The sequence below is a fragment of the Acanthisitta chloris genome, unplaced genomic scaffold (assembly GCF_000695815.1).
Source record: "Acanthisitta chloris isolate BGI_N310 unplaced genomic scaffold, ASM69581v1 scaffold20432, whole genome shotgun sequence".
NCBI lineage: Eukaryota > Metazoa > Chordata > Aves > Passeriformes > Acanthisittidae > Acanthisitta > Acanthisitta chloris.
In genome coordinates, this window is record NW_008663005.1 from 78,639 (window position 1) to 92,686 (window position 14,048).

Consider the following 14,048-nt stretch of genomic DNA (forward strand, 5'->3'; position numbering starts at 1 on the left):
ACTCCTGCTTTTGCAGCAGAGCTGGGAAATGGCACCAAGGGGGTTAAGGTTTTGGGAGACAGAGACAATACCCAGGATTGATGACTTCCTGGTCCCCATTCTCCCCTGGTCTGCCAAGTGGGAAGCAGGGTGAGAACAAAGGGTGGCATAGGGATGACTTGCTTCTCCCTCCTGCACTCCTAAATCCTTGCTAATATCACAGAATTACAGAATAATCAGAGTTGGAAGGGACCCTTGAGGGTCATCTAGTCCCACTCCTGGCCTTGCACAGGACATCCCTGAGCATCACACCCTGTGCCTGAGAGCATTGGCCAAACTCCTCTGGAGCTCTGTCAGCCTTGGGGCTGTGACACTGCCCTGGGGAGCTGTTCAGTGCCCAAACACCTCTGGGGGAAAGAAGGAACCAGTAGTTAATCTCCAGCCTAACCCTCCCTGACACAACTTCAGCCCATTCCTTTGGGTAATGTCAGGTCAGAGCCTCTTGTGGTTTGTTACGCCTTCATTAATGTCCTTTCCAAGCAGTTCTCCAGTCTCCTCCTGGCCTCCAGTAATCCCTGCATTCATAAATCTTCTACTCTCACCCTGCTGTTATCAGTGTCAGCTGAAGGGCTGCTACGCCTTCCAACTCTCCTCTTGGCATTGGCCTCTGTCACCTTACCAAGATGTCATTGCTCTCCCCCCACCTCTGGTGAAGACTTGGGTCTGGACTGGCATGCAGCACTGCTCCACACTGCAGCAGAGGACAGGGATGGTGGAGTCCTGCCCCTTCCTCCTGCATCCACATGTGCTGGTGCCACTGCCAGCAGCCTCCTCGGGGCAGCGTGTGCTGGGTAATCATCAAATCAGCTGGTGGCCAAAGTACAATTACAAGCCATGCCTGGGAGCTGCTCCCTTCCAAGGGAGTTAATTGAAAATACATTGAGGCCATTATTAGTAATTACAAGGTAGCCATGGTTCAGCAAGGGAGAATGGCCTGGGATGGGCACACAGTGTGTTCACCCTCACCACCCTTTAGCTGGACCTGGATGGGTGGATGGTGAGTGGAGTCTGGTGAGCCAAGCTGGGGAGACCCTCACTTTTGCCTCCCCAACTCCTTCCTCAGCATCTCTCCTAGGTTCTTCATGGAAAAGGGGAGATTGGGAAAGGAGCTGAAGGCACAGCAGCTCTAACAGAGGCTGTGGCTCATGCTGGGGAAAACCTGCTTCCTATACTGGTTTACTCCCTACAGCCTGAGCCCATCACGTGCCCCTAGGGAGGGTGCAAGGTCCACCTGGGCAGGGGCCGTGGAGGGAAGGGAGAGCAGCCTCCTGCAGAATGAAGTGCCTGTTCTTCCTTGGTATCCTGCAGCTCCTTGGTGAGTACACCCAGAGCCTGGGCACCATGGTGAGCAGGGGGTGGCCACTGGGTGACTTGCCCATTTGGGGGGTGTTCTGGGCAATCCTGTGTTGGAGCAGGGTTGTAGGCTCTGTCACCTAAGGTATATCTGTAACCCAAACGGGGAAAGGCATTTCCAGCCTGACAGGGGGAGGGAAGGCAGGGGATTGATGCTGGGATAGCCATGTGGTGCCTGCTGTGCCTCTCATTTGAAGTCAGCAGCGCTGCGCTGCAGGACACGCTCCCTGTTGAATATGCATGTTGCTTTGATGTTCAAGGACTGTGCATCCCGGGAGACAGGGCTGATTAAATAGCAGGCTGGTATTTCCAGGCTTGGGGAGGAATCCATCAGCACTGCTACACTGGGCTAAAGGCTTTGCTCCAGGAGGTGAAGCTCTGGCTGAAGGAGATGCTGCTGCAGCCAGGTGGGATGCAGAGCCATCTCCGTGCTGTGCTGGGAGCTCACTCCACACAGCAGCCTGCAGCTGCGGGATGGGAGGCATATGTGTGTGATGGGGCTGCCTGAGCCTTCTGGCTGGAGCTTTGACCTCTCCTTTCCCTGGCTTCTCTTGGTGGGAGGGATACGAGTCAACCACAGCAGGGACAGAACAACTTGCCATTACCGTCTGAGGGCTTTTTCCTTCCTTAAGCTCTTCTGAACTCTGAGCCAGCAAGGTGTCTGTGCCTACTACACTGCAAGCAGCTGCTTGGCTCCTGTTCTTACCACTGTGAGTGTCTTTTCCCCTCTCGGAGGGTTTTGAAGAGGAGGTGGCAGGGGATTGTTGGCTCTGCCTGAAGGCTCCTCCAGGCAGTGGCTGCAGCCTGGCACAAGGCTGGGGGAGCCCCTGTGCACCTTGCACCTGGGCTCCAGCCCCAGTTCCTACATTAGAGCTTTCATTCTGGTTAAAAATACATCGTTTCCTGTTCATCTGGCAGTGGCTACCTCCAGCACATGGTCTCAGCACAGCCCTTGGCAGAGGCAGACAGTGCAAATTACACCCCAAGGCAATCGTTGTGTGCTGATCAAACCTCTGAAACTACATCCCTCCCGATCATTTGAACTAGACCCAGTCTTTCTGCAGTGCAGCTCCCTCCATCAGCTGGAATTGTTCAGAACCCTCTCCCTCTTCATGGCCCCTCTCCACCTCTAGTGCCCCAGTCCCCTCCACTGCTGCCTTTCTACATATTTTGTAGTTTTGTAAGTCTTTCTTTTACAGAAGATCCATAATAAGGATAAAGGGTTACCTTGTTGGGATTTTTTTCCCCCTCTCCTCTGTCTCATAACTCACTTGCCTGAAGCCATTTAATTCAGGCTGCTGGAGATTAATCTTCAGCTGAGCCTGCATCCCCCAGCCAAACCTCAGCAATGTCAGGTTGGGAGGCATTTTGCTCTGTGTGCTTGTACAAACAGAGCAGATCAGAGTGAAAACCACCTCTGCCATGTCCTGTTCCCAGCCATTGGGGAATACTCCTGTTTCCCAACCTGCTGATGCCTTGGGCTGCAGGACACCACTGAATCCTCCCCCTCTAGCACCAAACAGGTGAAACCAGCCTGTGTTTTGTGTTATGTGTCCCATAGCAAATGCTCTTTCTCCTCTTGCACTGGCCTCATGGTCCTGCCAGCTCTGTGTGCCCACTCTGTACCCACTGGAAACCAAAGGTTGAGGGATCTCTACATATCTAATTAGTCTGTGTCACAACAAAACCTACTGCAAGGATTGCCTAACTATCAGGTGTGTTTTATTCTTGTCCTTTGCCTACAGGACTCTCCTGCCTTCCCTCTGCCAGCCAAGTATTTGCCCTTTACTCCTTTTTGTGTCTGGGTGGGTAAAAAACAACACTCAGACAAATAAAGTCCCCTGTGCAGAGAAGGGATGTGACTGCCCAGCTGGGAACACACAGGACCTGCTGTTGGGTGGAAAAATCCCCTAATCTGGCCCAAAAAAGGCCAAACCATTTCAAAGCACATTCCAGAGAGGGCTCCCAGTGCCTCCCGCAGACTAGGTTACACTGGTTTCTCTGCTCTTCACAGCTGCTGCCACCGCCAGGTACAAGCAGTGGATCCCCAACACCAACTTTGAAACTTCTTCCAACTGGGATAAAGGCAGAGTGCCCTGTGCTAGTGATGTGGTTCACTTTGAGAAGGACAAGGTATTGGCCATTTTGAATTTTTAAAATTTTTTTATTTTGCAAAACACCCTTGGAAAAGGCCTTTGCCTGACAGGGCAAAGCACACTTTCAATTTTGCTTTTCTTACAGGTCATCTCAGTCTTTGTTGGGTCTCCCCATGCACTGACAGACATGGTAAGGCAGCATGAGGTGGTGCCAGAGGGTGGGTGAGGGCAGGAGCAATTCCAGCTGGTAGCACATTCCCCTGTCTCCCTCTCCATAGACTCACAGAATGGTTTGGGTTGGAAGGGATCTCAAAGATAATCCAGTTCCAAGCCCCTGCCATGGGCAGGGACACCTTCTGCTAGACCAGGTTGCTCCAAACCCCATCCAATCAATTTTTACCCCCCAAAGGAGGGATAAAAGTGCCTCCATGAGACAGAGACCTTGGCAGGAGCTTGCTGTGGAGCACCAATCCACAGCATTGCCAACACAGAACAGGGACTAGCCCCAGGCAGAGGCTAAGTGAAGTTGACATCAAAATATCTTGAAATGAAAAAAAACTGTTCTGGGAAATCCCAAAATGTTGCTTGAGAAATTTTCTTTCAAGTGCTATTGGGTTTGATATTTTTCTGCAGTGTTATTAGGCTGGTTGTGGCAGAACAGGCACAACACCCTGCAAAATGTGTGTGTTGAGATAAGATTGGGGGGATCTCATCTCAGAGGAGTTTCTGAGCAACCTGGTTTCCCACTAGATGAGGAGCCCTGTCCAGAGCAGGTTGTCATGCAGCCTGCAAAGCACAGGGGCTCAAACTCCAAGGTTTAGAGGGTAAAATTTAACAGGGAGGATTTAGAGGGAAAAACAAACCCAGTGCACCATCCCCCAGTGGGGATGGGTCACTGGTGAGCACTGGGACAGCAAGAGATGCCCTGGATCCCATTTGCCAAACCTCCTCCCCTGGACAGGACAAGTTTGTGGATGAGTTTTCTCCCTTAGTTTTAGGGCAGCTTTGCTCTTTCATTGGCCATTGAATCCAAAGAAGCCTTTGGAATTTATGTGGTGTAATTTGTTCAGGCTATCTATGCCACTAATAGTTTTGATGCTTTAATAACGCCATGTGCCACGTTTAATCCCTCTACAAATATTTGGAGGAGATACTTTATTTATATGGCATTTTAAATATGAATTTTCCAAGGGAAGAATGTACTGGGGAAATACGTACAAATATAATGTAATAAATGAAGTGGAATTTACCCAGAGAAGAAAAGAGCAAAATACCACTCCAGTAGATTTTATTTTACTTACAGATGAATGTATAATATTTCTAAAGTACTTTCATCAGAGGCTTGCAAAGTGCATAATTGCAGAGCAGCATCAGTCATTACAGCTGAGCCTTCCTCAGCCAAGCTGGAGAGCAGAGCTGAGCAGCCTGAGGAGGGGGAGGGCAACACAACCTTGGCACAGCACAGAATTTCACCCATGGCCATGACTGGTCCCACTTGAGGCCGTGATGTCCCTCAGCTGCTTGGGTGGATAGTTCCCATTGTGGTTGAGTTGTGTCACTCAGGATGCTGAGTGACCCCCAGCTCATCCCTATCTGGAGTGCTTGTTGGAGTCTCTGGAGGGATCCCCTCCTGTCCTGGGGTCTTCTCTGAGCCCCCACTGCTGTCAGGCAGTTGTGCAGGCTCCAGGATTACAGTGAATATTATAGTCCCAGGAGGAGAGGATCCATGAGGGAATAAAACATGGCACAGGCTGTGAGAGCATTGCACTATTCCCCTCCTGCCCTGAACTGCACTGTAGGTGATCAACCAAGCTCATCCCCAGCTGTAACCCATATTACACCTTCCTTGTGAGCATCACTGTCCCTGTGATGCCCTGTGAACTGGCCCAGCACGTTTCTTCCTGCGGGGCTTAATGTTTCTTTTTCATTTCAGCTCAGGCACTTCCCTCCCGTGCACTGCTGTGCTCTGTTGTCACCAGGTGATCCAGGGCCTGCCAAGGTTAGGGATGAAAAAGGAATGAGACGCAGCACCTGAGCTGGGCTGCCACTCATGGGGATGGCATGAAATTTGGCAGCCAGCTGGTTAGAAAATGAATTGGTCATGAGGTTTTTTGCAGAGAGGCTGGGCTGCACCTGCTCGGCTGCTGGCCACGCGCTGGAGCATTAATCACTTAAATCAGCAAGAATACATTAAGCTTTAGAGTCGCCATGGAGATGCTATACAGCCTTTGGCCAAAAGAAAAAAAAAGGAGAGAGTTGTTTGCTGTAGCAGCACAGGAGGAAATTCATGGCTGGGGAGGGATTGGGCTCTCATTGACTTTCATGAGGACACTGCAGCGACGGCAGGGGAGGATGCTCAGTGCTGGTGCCCCACCAGTGGAGAGGCAGCTTGAGATCTCCCATGCCAACTGCCCAGGTGAGTGGAGCAAAACCTGGAGGGCTAGACATTTATGTGGACACTCACTGCTGTGCAGTGAGCCCTCCAGCTCTCCTCCCCATCCACTCCATAGGGGCACCAGCTGAGCACTGGGAGTGCCTTCCTGGGAGGAGACCAGGCTGTTGGGGCACAGAGCCCACCTCCCTGCTCAGAGCTAACTCACTCATCACCCAGCTCAGCAGTTATTTGAAGTTTCAAGTGGGTCCCTAATTCAGCCACACACTAAATCCAAATCCAGCTTAAGCTTAAGTGGCTTTGAAGCACAACCGTTGTGATTAGGCTGGATTCTCTATGGTCTTTAGCTGCCTAAAGATGCAGATCAGTACTTAGTCAGCTTTTGGAGGTGCCTGGGAGAATGCACAAAAAAGATGGAGATAGAGGTGTCTGATGTGGGTGCTCCAGGCCAAGGCAGGCTTTGTCTTTGCTTGTTTCCCTGATAGGAGTGAAGGGCTCCTGTGAGGGGTTTGGACCCTCTGGCTGTGGCTGCACTTCCAAAGGGATCCAGGCCAGGGCATGGCTGCAGCTGTGAGCCTGGTGTTTGCCCTGGTGCAGTTTGTGCCCAAGCCAAGGCAGCAATGCAGTGTGGGCCAGGGATGGATGATTCTACTTCTGTTTTTGAGGTGGCAGGAGTCAGGTTCAACCACATGGGCAGAGGAGCCTCACTCCACCTTGGGTCAGGGCACTGGCTGGGGTTATTCAGCAGCACCAGCATCACCTTTCCAGCTCTGCCCCATCCAGGGTGGCAGCTGCCTGTACACCCTCTCCCTGCCTGTACATATGCTGGGGATCTGCCCCCTCTCCCTGCCTGCCCCTTGAGGGGCTGTAAGGCTGGGTGAGGGTTGGGGGTGTGTGGGGCCCTAAGGTCTGACCACAGACACCTCCCCCATCCTTATATTTTTAGCTGCCTAATTGTGAGAGCAGAATGTACTCGGCTTTGCTGCAGGATGCTCCCGCTCGGTTCCTGGCAGAGATTGATCTCGAAATGCCAATTGCTCTCCAGGGGCACCGGTTCTAATGAATTGCCACAGTTTTCACTCGTCCCAGGCACCGGCACTCCCTCCCCTGCTGCTTCCCAGACAGAGGGGTAATGAGACACCCAGAAAAAGGATGATTTTTTTCTGCTCCTGAGATGAAGGTATAAAATTTCAGAGCAGTGTGTATGTGTGTGCGTGTGCCAACACGTAATTCCAAGCCCGAATCCCACAGGCTTTTCTCCGTCAGCACTCACACTGGAGGTGTGCCCTAGGAAAGGAGTGTGGTAAACTAGTGTTTTACAGTCATGTCCCTGAGTTTATTTGCTCCTTCCGGGCTGGTTTCCAGCAGGAGGAGTTATGAAGGTCTGTGATGAGCAGAGCAGCTTGTTGGCCCCCTGGGCTGTAGCGGATGCTGGGGCAGGTCTGGCTGGGGGGCTGGTCCATGGACCTTCTGCCATCCCTTCACTGCAGGGGGTGACTCCCCTGCCACTGCTTGAGCCACTTCCCAGGTCTCTCTGACCTTGTCTGTGAAGGGAAGTTCAGGATAAGGAGCTGAACTAACCTGTAATAGGTTTGGCTTGAAGCCTCTCATTGCCTTCTGTGTCCATAGCTCAAGTGTTTTGGACTGGTTTGCTTTGATCTGCTCCCCAAGGGGCTGCTGGTGTCCCCATGTCTCCCTGGGACACAGGATTTCTGCACACTGCTGGGACATGTGTCCACTGCACCCTGAACTGTATGTATGCTGGGGATCTGCAAGCAAATGAATGAGCTTTTTGGGTCCACTGTTCTTTTTTTATTCCCCCCATGACTTTCACTGGGGTCTGTGGGTGCTTTGGCAGGGTCTGTGCTGGCCAGGAGCTGTGGCTCCTTTGTGGGGATGGGCAGGACCGTAATGTGTTGGGAATCTGATGTGTCAGGTCACCCCTGTGCCAGGGGAAGTGGTGGCAAGGCCAGCTTGGGCAGGTGATGTGGTGAGCTGTGCCTCAAAACACAACGTAAAACGTGACGAGCAGTCACAGCAGAGGAGTCAGCTTCTGCATTAATGAAAGTGTGGCTGAGCTGCTGCTGCTGCTGCTGCTGGGGCTGCCTGGCAGGAGGGGATTACCTTGTCATTACTTTGCAGGGGATGACACTGAGATGATGACGTCCTACTGCCACACCATTCCTTTGCAGGTGCTCCTGCTTGCTCCTGGTGGAATCAGAGCGATGGTGAGCATCTGCCCACCACTGCTGGTGGGTCCTGTAGGAAGGAACACCAGCTTCTGTGCCCTGATCTGTGCTGCACCAGCCTGCCTGGGCATGGACTTCATGAGGATACAGGCTGCATTTCTTGCCTAGCTTCCTTGGGATGCTAAACCCCTGTTTCTCATGGGACTATGTGCCTGGGCAGGGAGATATTTGGGCAGTTAAGGTGCCTGCTGTCCAGTAGCTGGTCACCCTCCTTGACTTGCACAGAGCTATTGAGGTGGCCACAGGTCATCCTGCCTTGCCAATCCCTCTCACTGGGGATCTGGGTTAGCTGGTGCAGGACTGGGGGCCATGGCAGGGACAGGTTGGCTCTGGCAGCAAGCTGGGGATGTGGGTGGTGTGTGCTGCTGGGGGAAGGATGCTGTCCTGAGGGCGCAGGTGGAAGCTTCACCTGGGCAGAAAAATGAGCTAACAAACCCCCAATAATGAACCCAAGACACGTTGCTGTGAGGGAGCCCCTGGCAGTGCTCCAGAAATATCAAAGGGATGCACCTGTGGGTGAATCTGGCTCTGAGCCTTCCCAGGGCTGTCAGCCAGCAGCTGGATACCACCCAGGCACCACCACCAGCTGCACTGAGACCCCCAGTGGGCATTGGGAAAACCCCTGCTATTCCCACTGGTGTGCAGCACAGGCAGGGGCTGCCTGCCTTCTGCCCCAGCTGCATTGCTGCTGAACGTGGGCTGCTGCTGCCCCAGCAGAGCAGGGCTGGGAAAGATGATGTGGAAATCATTTGCATTGTGCATTATTGCTTGTGCTTGGTTACAGCACTCCGTGTTGGAGAAACAACCCACTCATGTCTTACCCAGCAATGTTTTTCCATGGAGTGCCACCAGCCCCAGGGTAAAACTGCTCCTGGGCTGAGTACTGGGTGAGGGGATGTACCCAGGGGCTGTGTAGAGCACGATGGGCACCATAGATACAGTGCTGCAGAGCCCAGTGTGCCCAGGCACTCTTGGTGTTGGACGATGGGGGTGGTGGCACCGTCTCACCCAAGCAAGGAATTCAAACGCGTTGATGCTGCAAGTAAAAGTAAGGCTGGGGCAAGAGCCTGATGCAATGGTGAGCATTGCTCACCCGGGTTCAAAGAAGTTGTGCTGCATTTTTCCTGTGGTAATGATGATGATGTGCCATTTGTTCTGCTGCTGCCAGTCATCTCAGCCCAATGCTTGTGACACAGAACCACAGAATCAGTTAGGTTGGAAGGAACCACAGTGGGTCATCTGGTCCAACCTCCCTGCTCAGGCAGGGCCAGCCCCAGAGCACATGGCTCAGGATTGTGTCCAGATGGTTCTTAGATGCTTTCAGTGAGGGAGAATCCACGACCTCTCTGGGCAATGTGTTCAGTGCTCAGTGACTGCACAGCAATGAAGTTCTTCCTCGTGTTCAGGTGGAGCTTCCTGGGCATCAGTTTTTACTGTTCCCTCTTGTTTTATCGTTTTCCCCCACTGATCAGAGTCTGATCATCCTCTTGGCACTTCCCATTCATGGACTTGAATCCATTCATGAGGTCCCTCTCAGACATCACTTCTTGAGGCTGAACAGCCCCAACTCCCTCAGCCTTTCCTCATCACTGACCTCAGTCCCTTCAGCATTTTTGTTGCCCTGTGCTGGAGCTGCTCCAGGAGCTCCATGTCCCTCTGGTGCTGAGGAGCCCAGAACTGGGCACAACTCTCCAGGTGTGGCCCAATGAGGGCTGAGGAGAGAGGCAGGATCACCTCCCTGACCTGCTGGCAATGCTCTTCCTAATGCATCCCAGGATTCCATTGGCCTTCTTGGCCACAAGGACACACTGTGACCCATGGACAGCCTGTTGGCCACCAGGATCCTCAGGCCCTTCTGTGCAGAGCTGCTCTCCAGCAAGCAGGTCAGTGAACTCAAGTGGTACCAGGATATGCCAGAGACTGGTTCAAAGTCATCCACTGGAAAAGCCACCTCAGGCCTTTGTTAATTTTTTTCTTTCACATTTCAGACATTAGTTTCATTTTCACTTAGGCACTGGGGCAGTGGATTCCTTGTCAGTGGTGCAATGCTGGGGCTGGGCCAAGAGCCACATGGGGTCTTTCTTTTTTATTTTTTTGCTGACTGATAAGAAAAATGATGACTGTGTTTCAGTTGTCATTACACTTGATAACGATGACCGAGGAGATAAGTGATTTACCAGTATCAGGGATGGCAAATGACTAATGGGACTCTAACTGGTCTGTATTAATGGCCTTGGAGCACAGGTTGGCAGGAGGAAGGGAAAGCAGATGAAACTGCCAGCTTTTTGGCTCTGGTCCATTGGTACATGTCATTGCTTAGTTCAAAATGTACTTGGAAAGTGGCCCAACCTATATGCAATTTCTATGCTGAACTCCCAAAGGCAGAAAGCCTCTGCCCGAACGGAGCATCCATTTGTCCTCTGCAGTGAGCCAAGATGCTTAACTTATGTTAGGAAAAAAAGAAAGGACAAATTATATATGAAGATCCACTGGAGGATGGAGCCACTTCTGAAGTGCTGCCCAGTGGTGTGCACCTTGGGGAATGGTGGTGGCCAAAGAGCCACAGCTGTGGGGACCAGCCCCACAAATTCCTGTGACAAAGCAAAGTGAAGGAAGAGCCCTGTACAGGGAAGTGCTCGGGGCACCAAGTCTGTCAGAGTTCAAGGAGATCTTGATCCAGCCACAACACTCACAAAGGCCAACTTCTGCAGCCTGGGAAAGCAAGTGGAGGTCAGTCATGGTCCTGCTGGGTAACCATCCCCCTCACCCACAGCTGCTGCTTGATTTTCCTTCTTCCACCCAAAGTTCCCTGCAGCTTTGGGCCTGAGGGCCCAGAGCTGACTGCTGTGAAGAGCTGGTACCCTGCACTGGTGAGAGGATCCACTGCATCCCATCCAAAACCCCATGCTGAGCAGCTCAGGTGGGGCCCAGCAGCCAGCTGGCCACCCTTCCTGCTTGGCCCTGTGGCCCACAGCAGGCTGCAGGGTGCCAGCCTGCAAACTGGGCAAGAGGCAGCAGTGAGGGCTCCAGTCTGAAATGGCTTAGCAGGCCTGGGAGAAGGGACTTGGCTGGCATTGCCCTGGTATTGCCTTGGGTATAGGCATCAACTGACTGCTCCAAAGTGTCCACCTGCATGGGCTCACAGGAAAACAAGCATTTGAATTGAAGTGGTTTCTTTTTATGAAAGAAGCTGGTAGCACAGCCCTCACCCAGCTCAAAGGCAGCCAAGTCCTGAGCCTCAGAACATCAGTAGACATGGCTTCTGTGTCTGCAGCTAAAGGGCATGTTGCCATTTGTATCCTGGCAGGCCTTTCAGCCTCTCAGTGCTTCAGTGTTGGAAAAATTTGCTTTTCCTAAAAGCAGCAGAAATTCACAGAGCCTGATGGCAGGACACATACTATGGTCTGAAGGAGCAGTGTCCATAGGCAAAGGCTTCTTCCTGGCTGATGGGGAGACTTCATCCCCTTGGGGCAGACGTTGCCCAGGCCTCAGCTATTCATGGTGTCATCTCCTCTTGTCCTGCCTCACATATGACATGTCTGGGTCTGAAGCAGATAGTACAGAGGAGGAGAACTGTGGGGCTCTTCTCCATGGCAGCCACTCTCTGCTCTCCATCCTGGCTTCTCATATTCCTTGTCAAGAATATGGGCTATGTCCTTCAAAGGACTGAACCACCAAGGCACTAAAATTCTAAGCAGCTGCCTGCAGCTTGGGGGTGAGGAGCATTTTGCCATGTCCACCTCCCCCAGTCCTTCCCTGTGGTGGTCCCTGAGTGGGACAGAGCATCCTCAGGCAGGACTGCCCCAAGGACAGAGAGCTGTCACTGTCACCCCCAGCAGTCAGTCTTAAGTCTTGCTTACTCTAACCTACATACATATTTAAAGACCAATTAAGTAGATGAAACCTTAAAATCCCATTTAATGTGTGTCTGCCTGAGCACAGGACTCAGTGTGTCGGCATAACGCAGTCCTGGAGGGCTTCCAGCTTCTGTCTGGGGAGTGATGCTAAAACCCTGGAGAGACCAAGATAGGCAAGGGAGCCTTGAACATCACTTGCTCGAAAATACTGGTGGGAAGCATGACTTTCTCTCTGGCAATTTCCAAGTGTGAATAAAATGGGTTGAGCTGAATGACTTGGGTGCTGTGAACGAGTCATCTGACTCAATCGTTTGTCAGGGCCTGTCCTGCAGTTGGCAGTGCCAGCTGGTAAACTGGGTGGCCACACTTTCTTGCCAAAAGGGCTCTCATGGCAGAGCAGTGCCTGAAGAGGTGTGTCCTTGGCCAGACTGAAGCCAGGTCGGTATGGTGACCCTATGTGCCAGTGATGTCCTACCCAACAAGAAGAGAGTCTAGCTATGGTAAGCTGCTCCAAACGCTTCTGTGTGCTTTCCTCAGCTGGTATCTAGAGTGAGTTCACTAGCTGACACGGCACCAAGCATAGCTTAGGCCCCTGAGTTATATTTGTTGGGCAAGCACAGTCCCCAGAGGTGGGAACCCATACGATGAGGAGACCTCTGGTACTTGCAGAGTGAGGTTGGGTTTTCAGGCATGCCAATGTTTAAATCCATTCCTGAGCTGCTGGGAGTGCATGCAGAAGGAGAAAGAAGCTGTCAAGAGAGATTTTTTTTCTTTTTCCTTGTTCTTGCTTCCCTCAACGCTTCATGCTTTTCTGTGTTATGGAAGATAACGTCAAACTGTCTCTCCCCATCGCAGTGTCCCTGTCTGTAAAACCAGGAGCTGATACTTCCCCATTTACATGGGGCATGGTGAGGGTAGCTCCTGATGACTGTGAAGTGCCTGGGAGACTGTGAGTGTAATAATTAGCCTAATAATTAGCACTGTTATTTGATTAGGAGCCTGGGTGTCTGGCAGCAGGACCACACAGTAACACTGTGAATCCCTTCCTCTAGTACCTGCCCCTGAATGGAGAGCTCGTGCTGGCAGCTGGTGCAGGATTCACAGCCTTCGATGGCAGCTGGGATCCAGGATGTGACTCAGGTACTTTGTGCCCAAACCAATCACCCCATTAGCCCGTGATTAATCGTGCAAATTCAGCCCAGACACTTCTACGGAGGTCTTTGCTGTCCCAGCTCAGAGCAAAGTGAATCACTCCTCTTCAAAACTTACCTTTCCTTTGATGACCTCCCTCACATCAGATCTCTTTTTTTCCTGCTAGATCACCTGTCTTCTAAAAAAGTAATTATACTAGGGAGGTCTTTGAAGTTACAGCAGAGAGGCAAATATTGTTTGTATTTTACCCTGCCTATTAAGCATGTAGCCACATCAAAGCCCTCATTTGCTTTGCCGTGGTGTTTCTAAGGAAAACGTCAGGAGTTACATGAGCTGAGCTACAGACAGCAGTGAGCTGGTGTTTGGTCCCACGTGCACAGGCACTCTGGTGTGAGTTCATCCTTCCCTCCCCTTGCAGCCCATGGCTGAGACAGCAGGTTTGTGTCACTGGGGCCTGTGGCTTGTCTGAAAGCTGTTCTAGGTGGAAGAACTGAGTGGGTGATGAAAAGGAAGATTTTTGTCAGGGAGATTTGAGTTTGGTCTATGCAGGGCAACACTGTCCCAGTCTGGGGTAGGTAGGGATGGGGGCCAGGGCGGGGGACAGAGATGGGGAAGTGGGATCTCTCTAGGGAGATGCAGTTTGGTCATTTAAGAATTGCCTCATGCTTTCAGTGAGAAGTAACATTTTGGCTCCCCTGTGGGAAAGGAAGAGTCAAGCAGAGTGCCTGTGCCTGCACTCTGACTGGCAAGTAAAAGGGAGAAAAAGCCCAAATGGGTCTGCCCAGAGGAAGGACTGCAGCATCAGGTTGTCCAGAGCCACTCAGAAATCCTTCAAACGCATCATTTTCCTGCTTTGGGGCTGTTTGCCCCCTACCAGGGATGCTCCGGCAGATGTGCTTTGCACTGGGTT

General features: G+C 51.9%; 1 protein-coding gene across 1 annotated transcript in view; it reads left to right on the forward strand.

The window, feature by feature from the left end:
• The first annotated feature begins 1,314 nt into the window (after positions 1-1,314).
• The window catches only part of AMN (amnion associated transmembrane protein), a 21,943-nt gene continuing 9,209 nt past the window's right edge, over positions 1,315-14,048 (forward strand). The window contains 4 exon segments of the mRNA XM_009070804.1: positions 1,315-1,354; positions 3,407-3,525; positions 3,634-3,678; positions 13,039-13,126. Coding sequence (XP_009069052.1) covers positions 1,315-1,354; positions 3,407-3,525; positions 3,634-3,678; positions 13,039-13,126 — 292 coding nt within the window.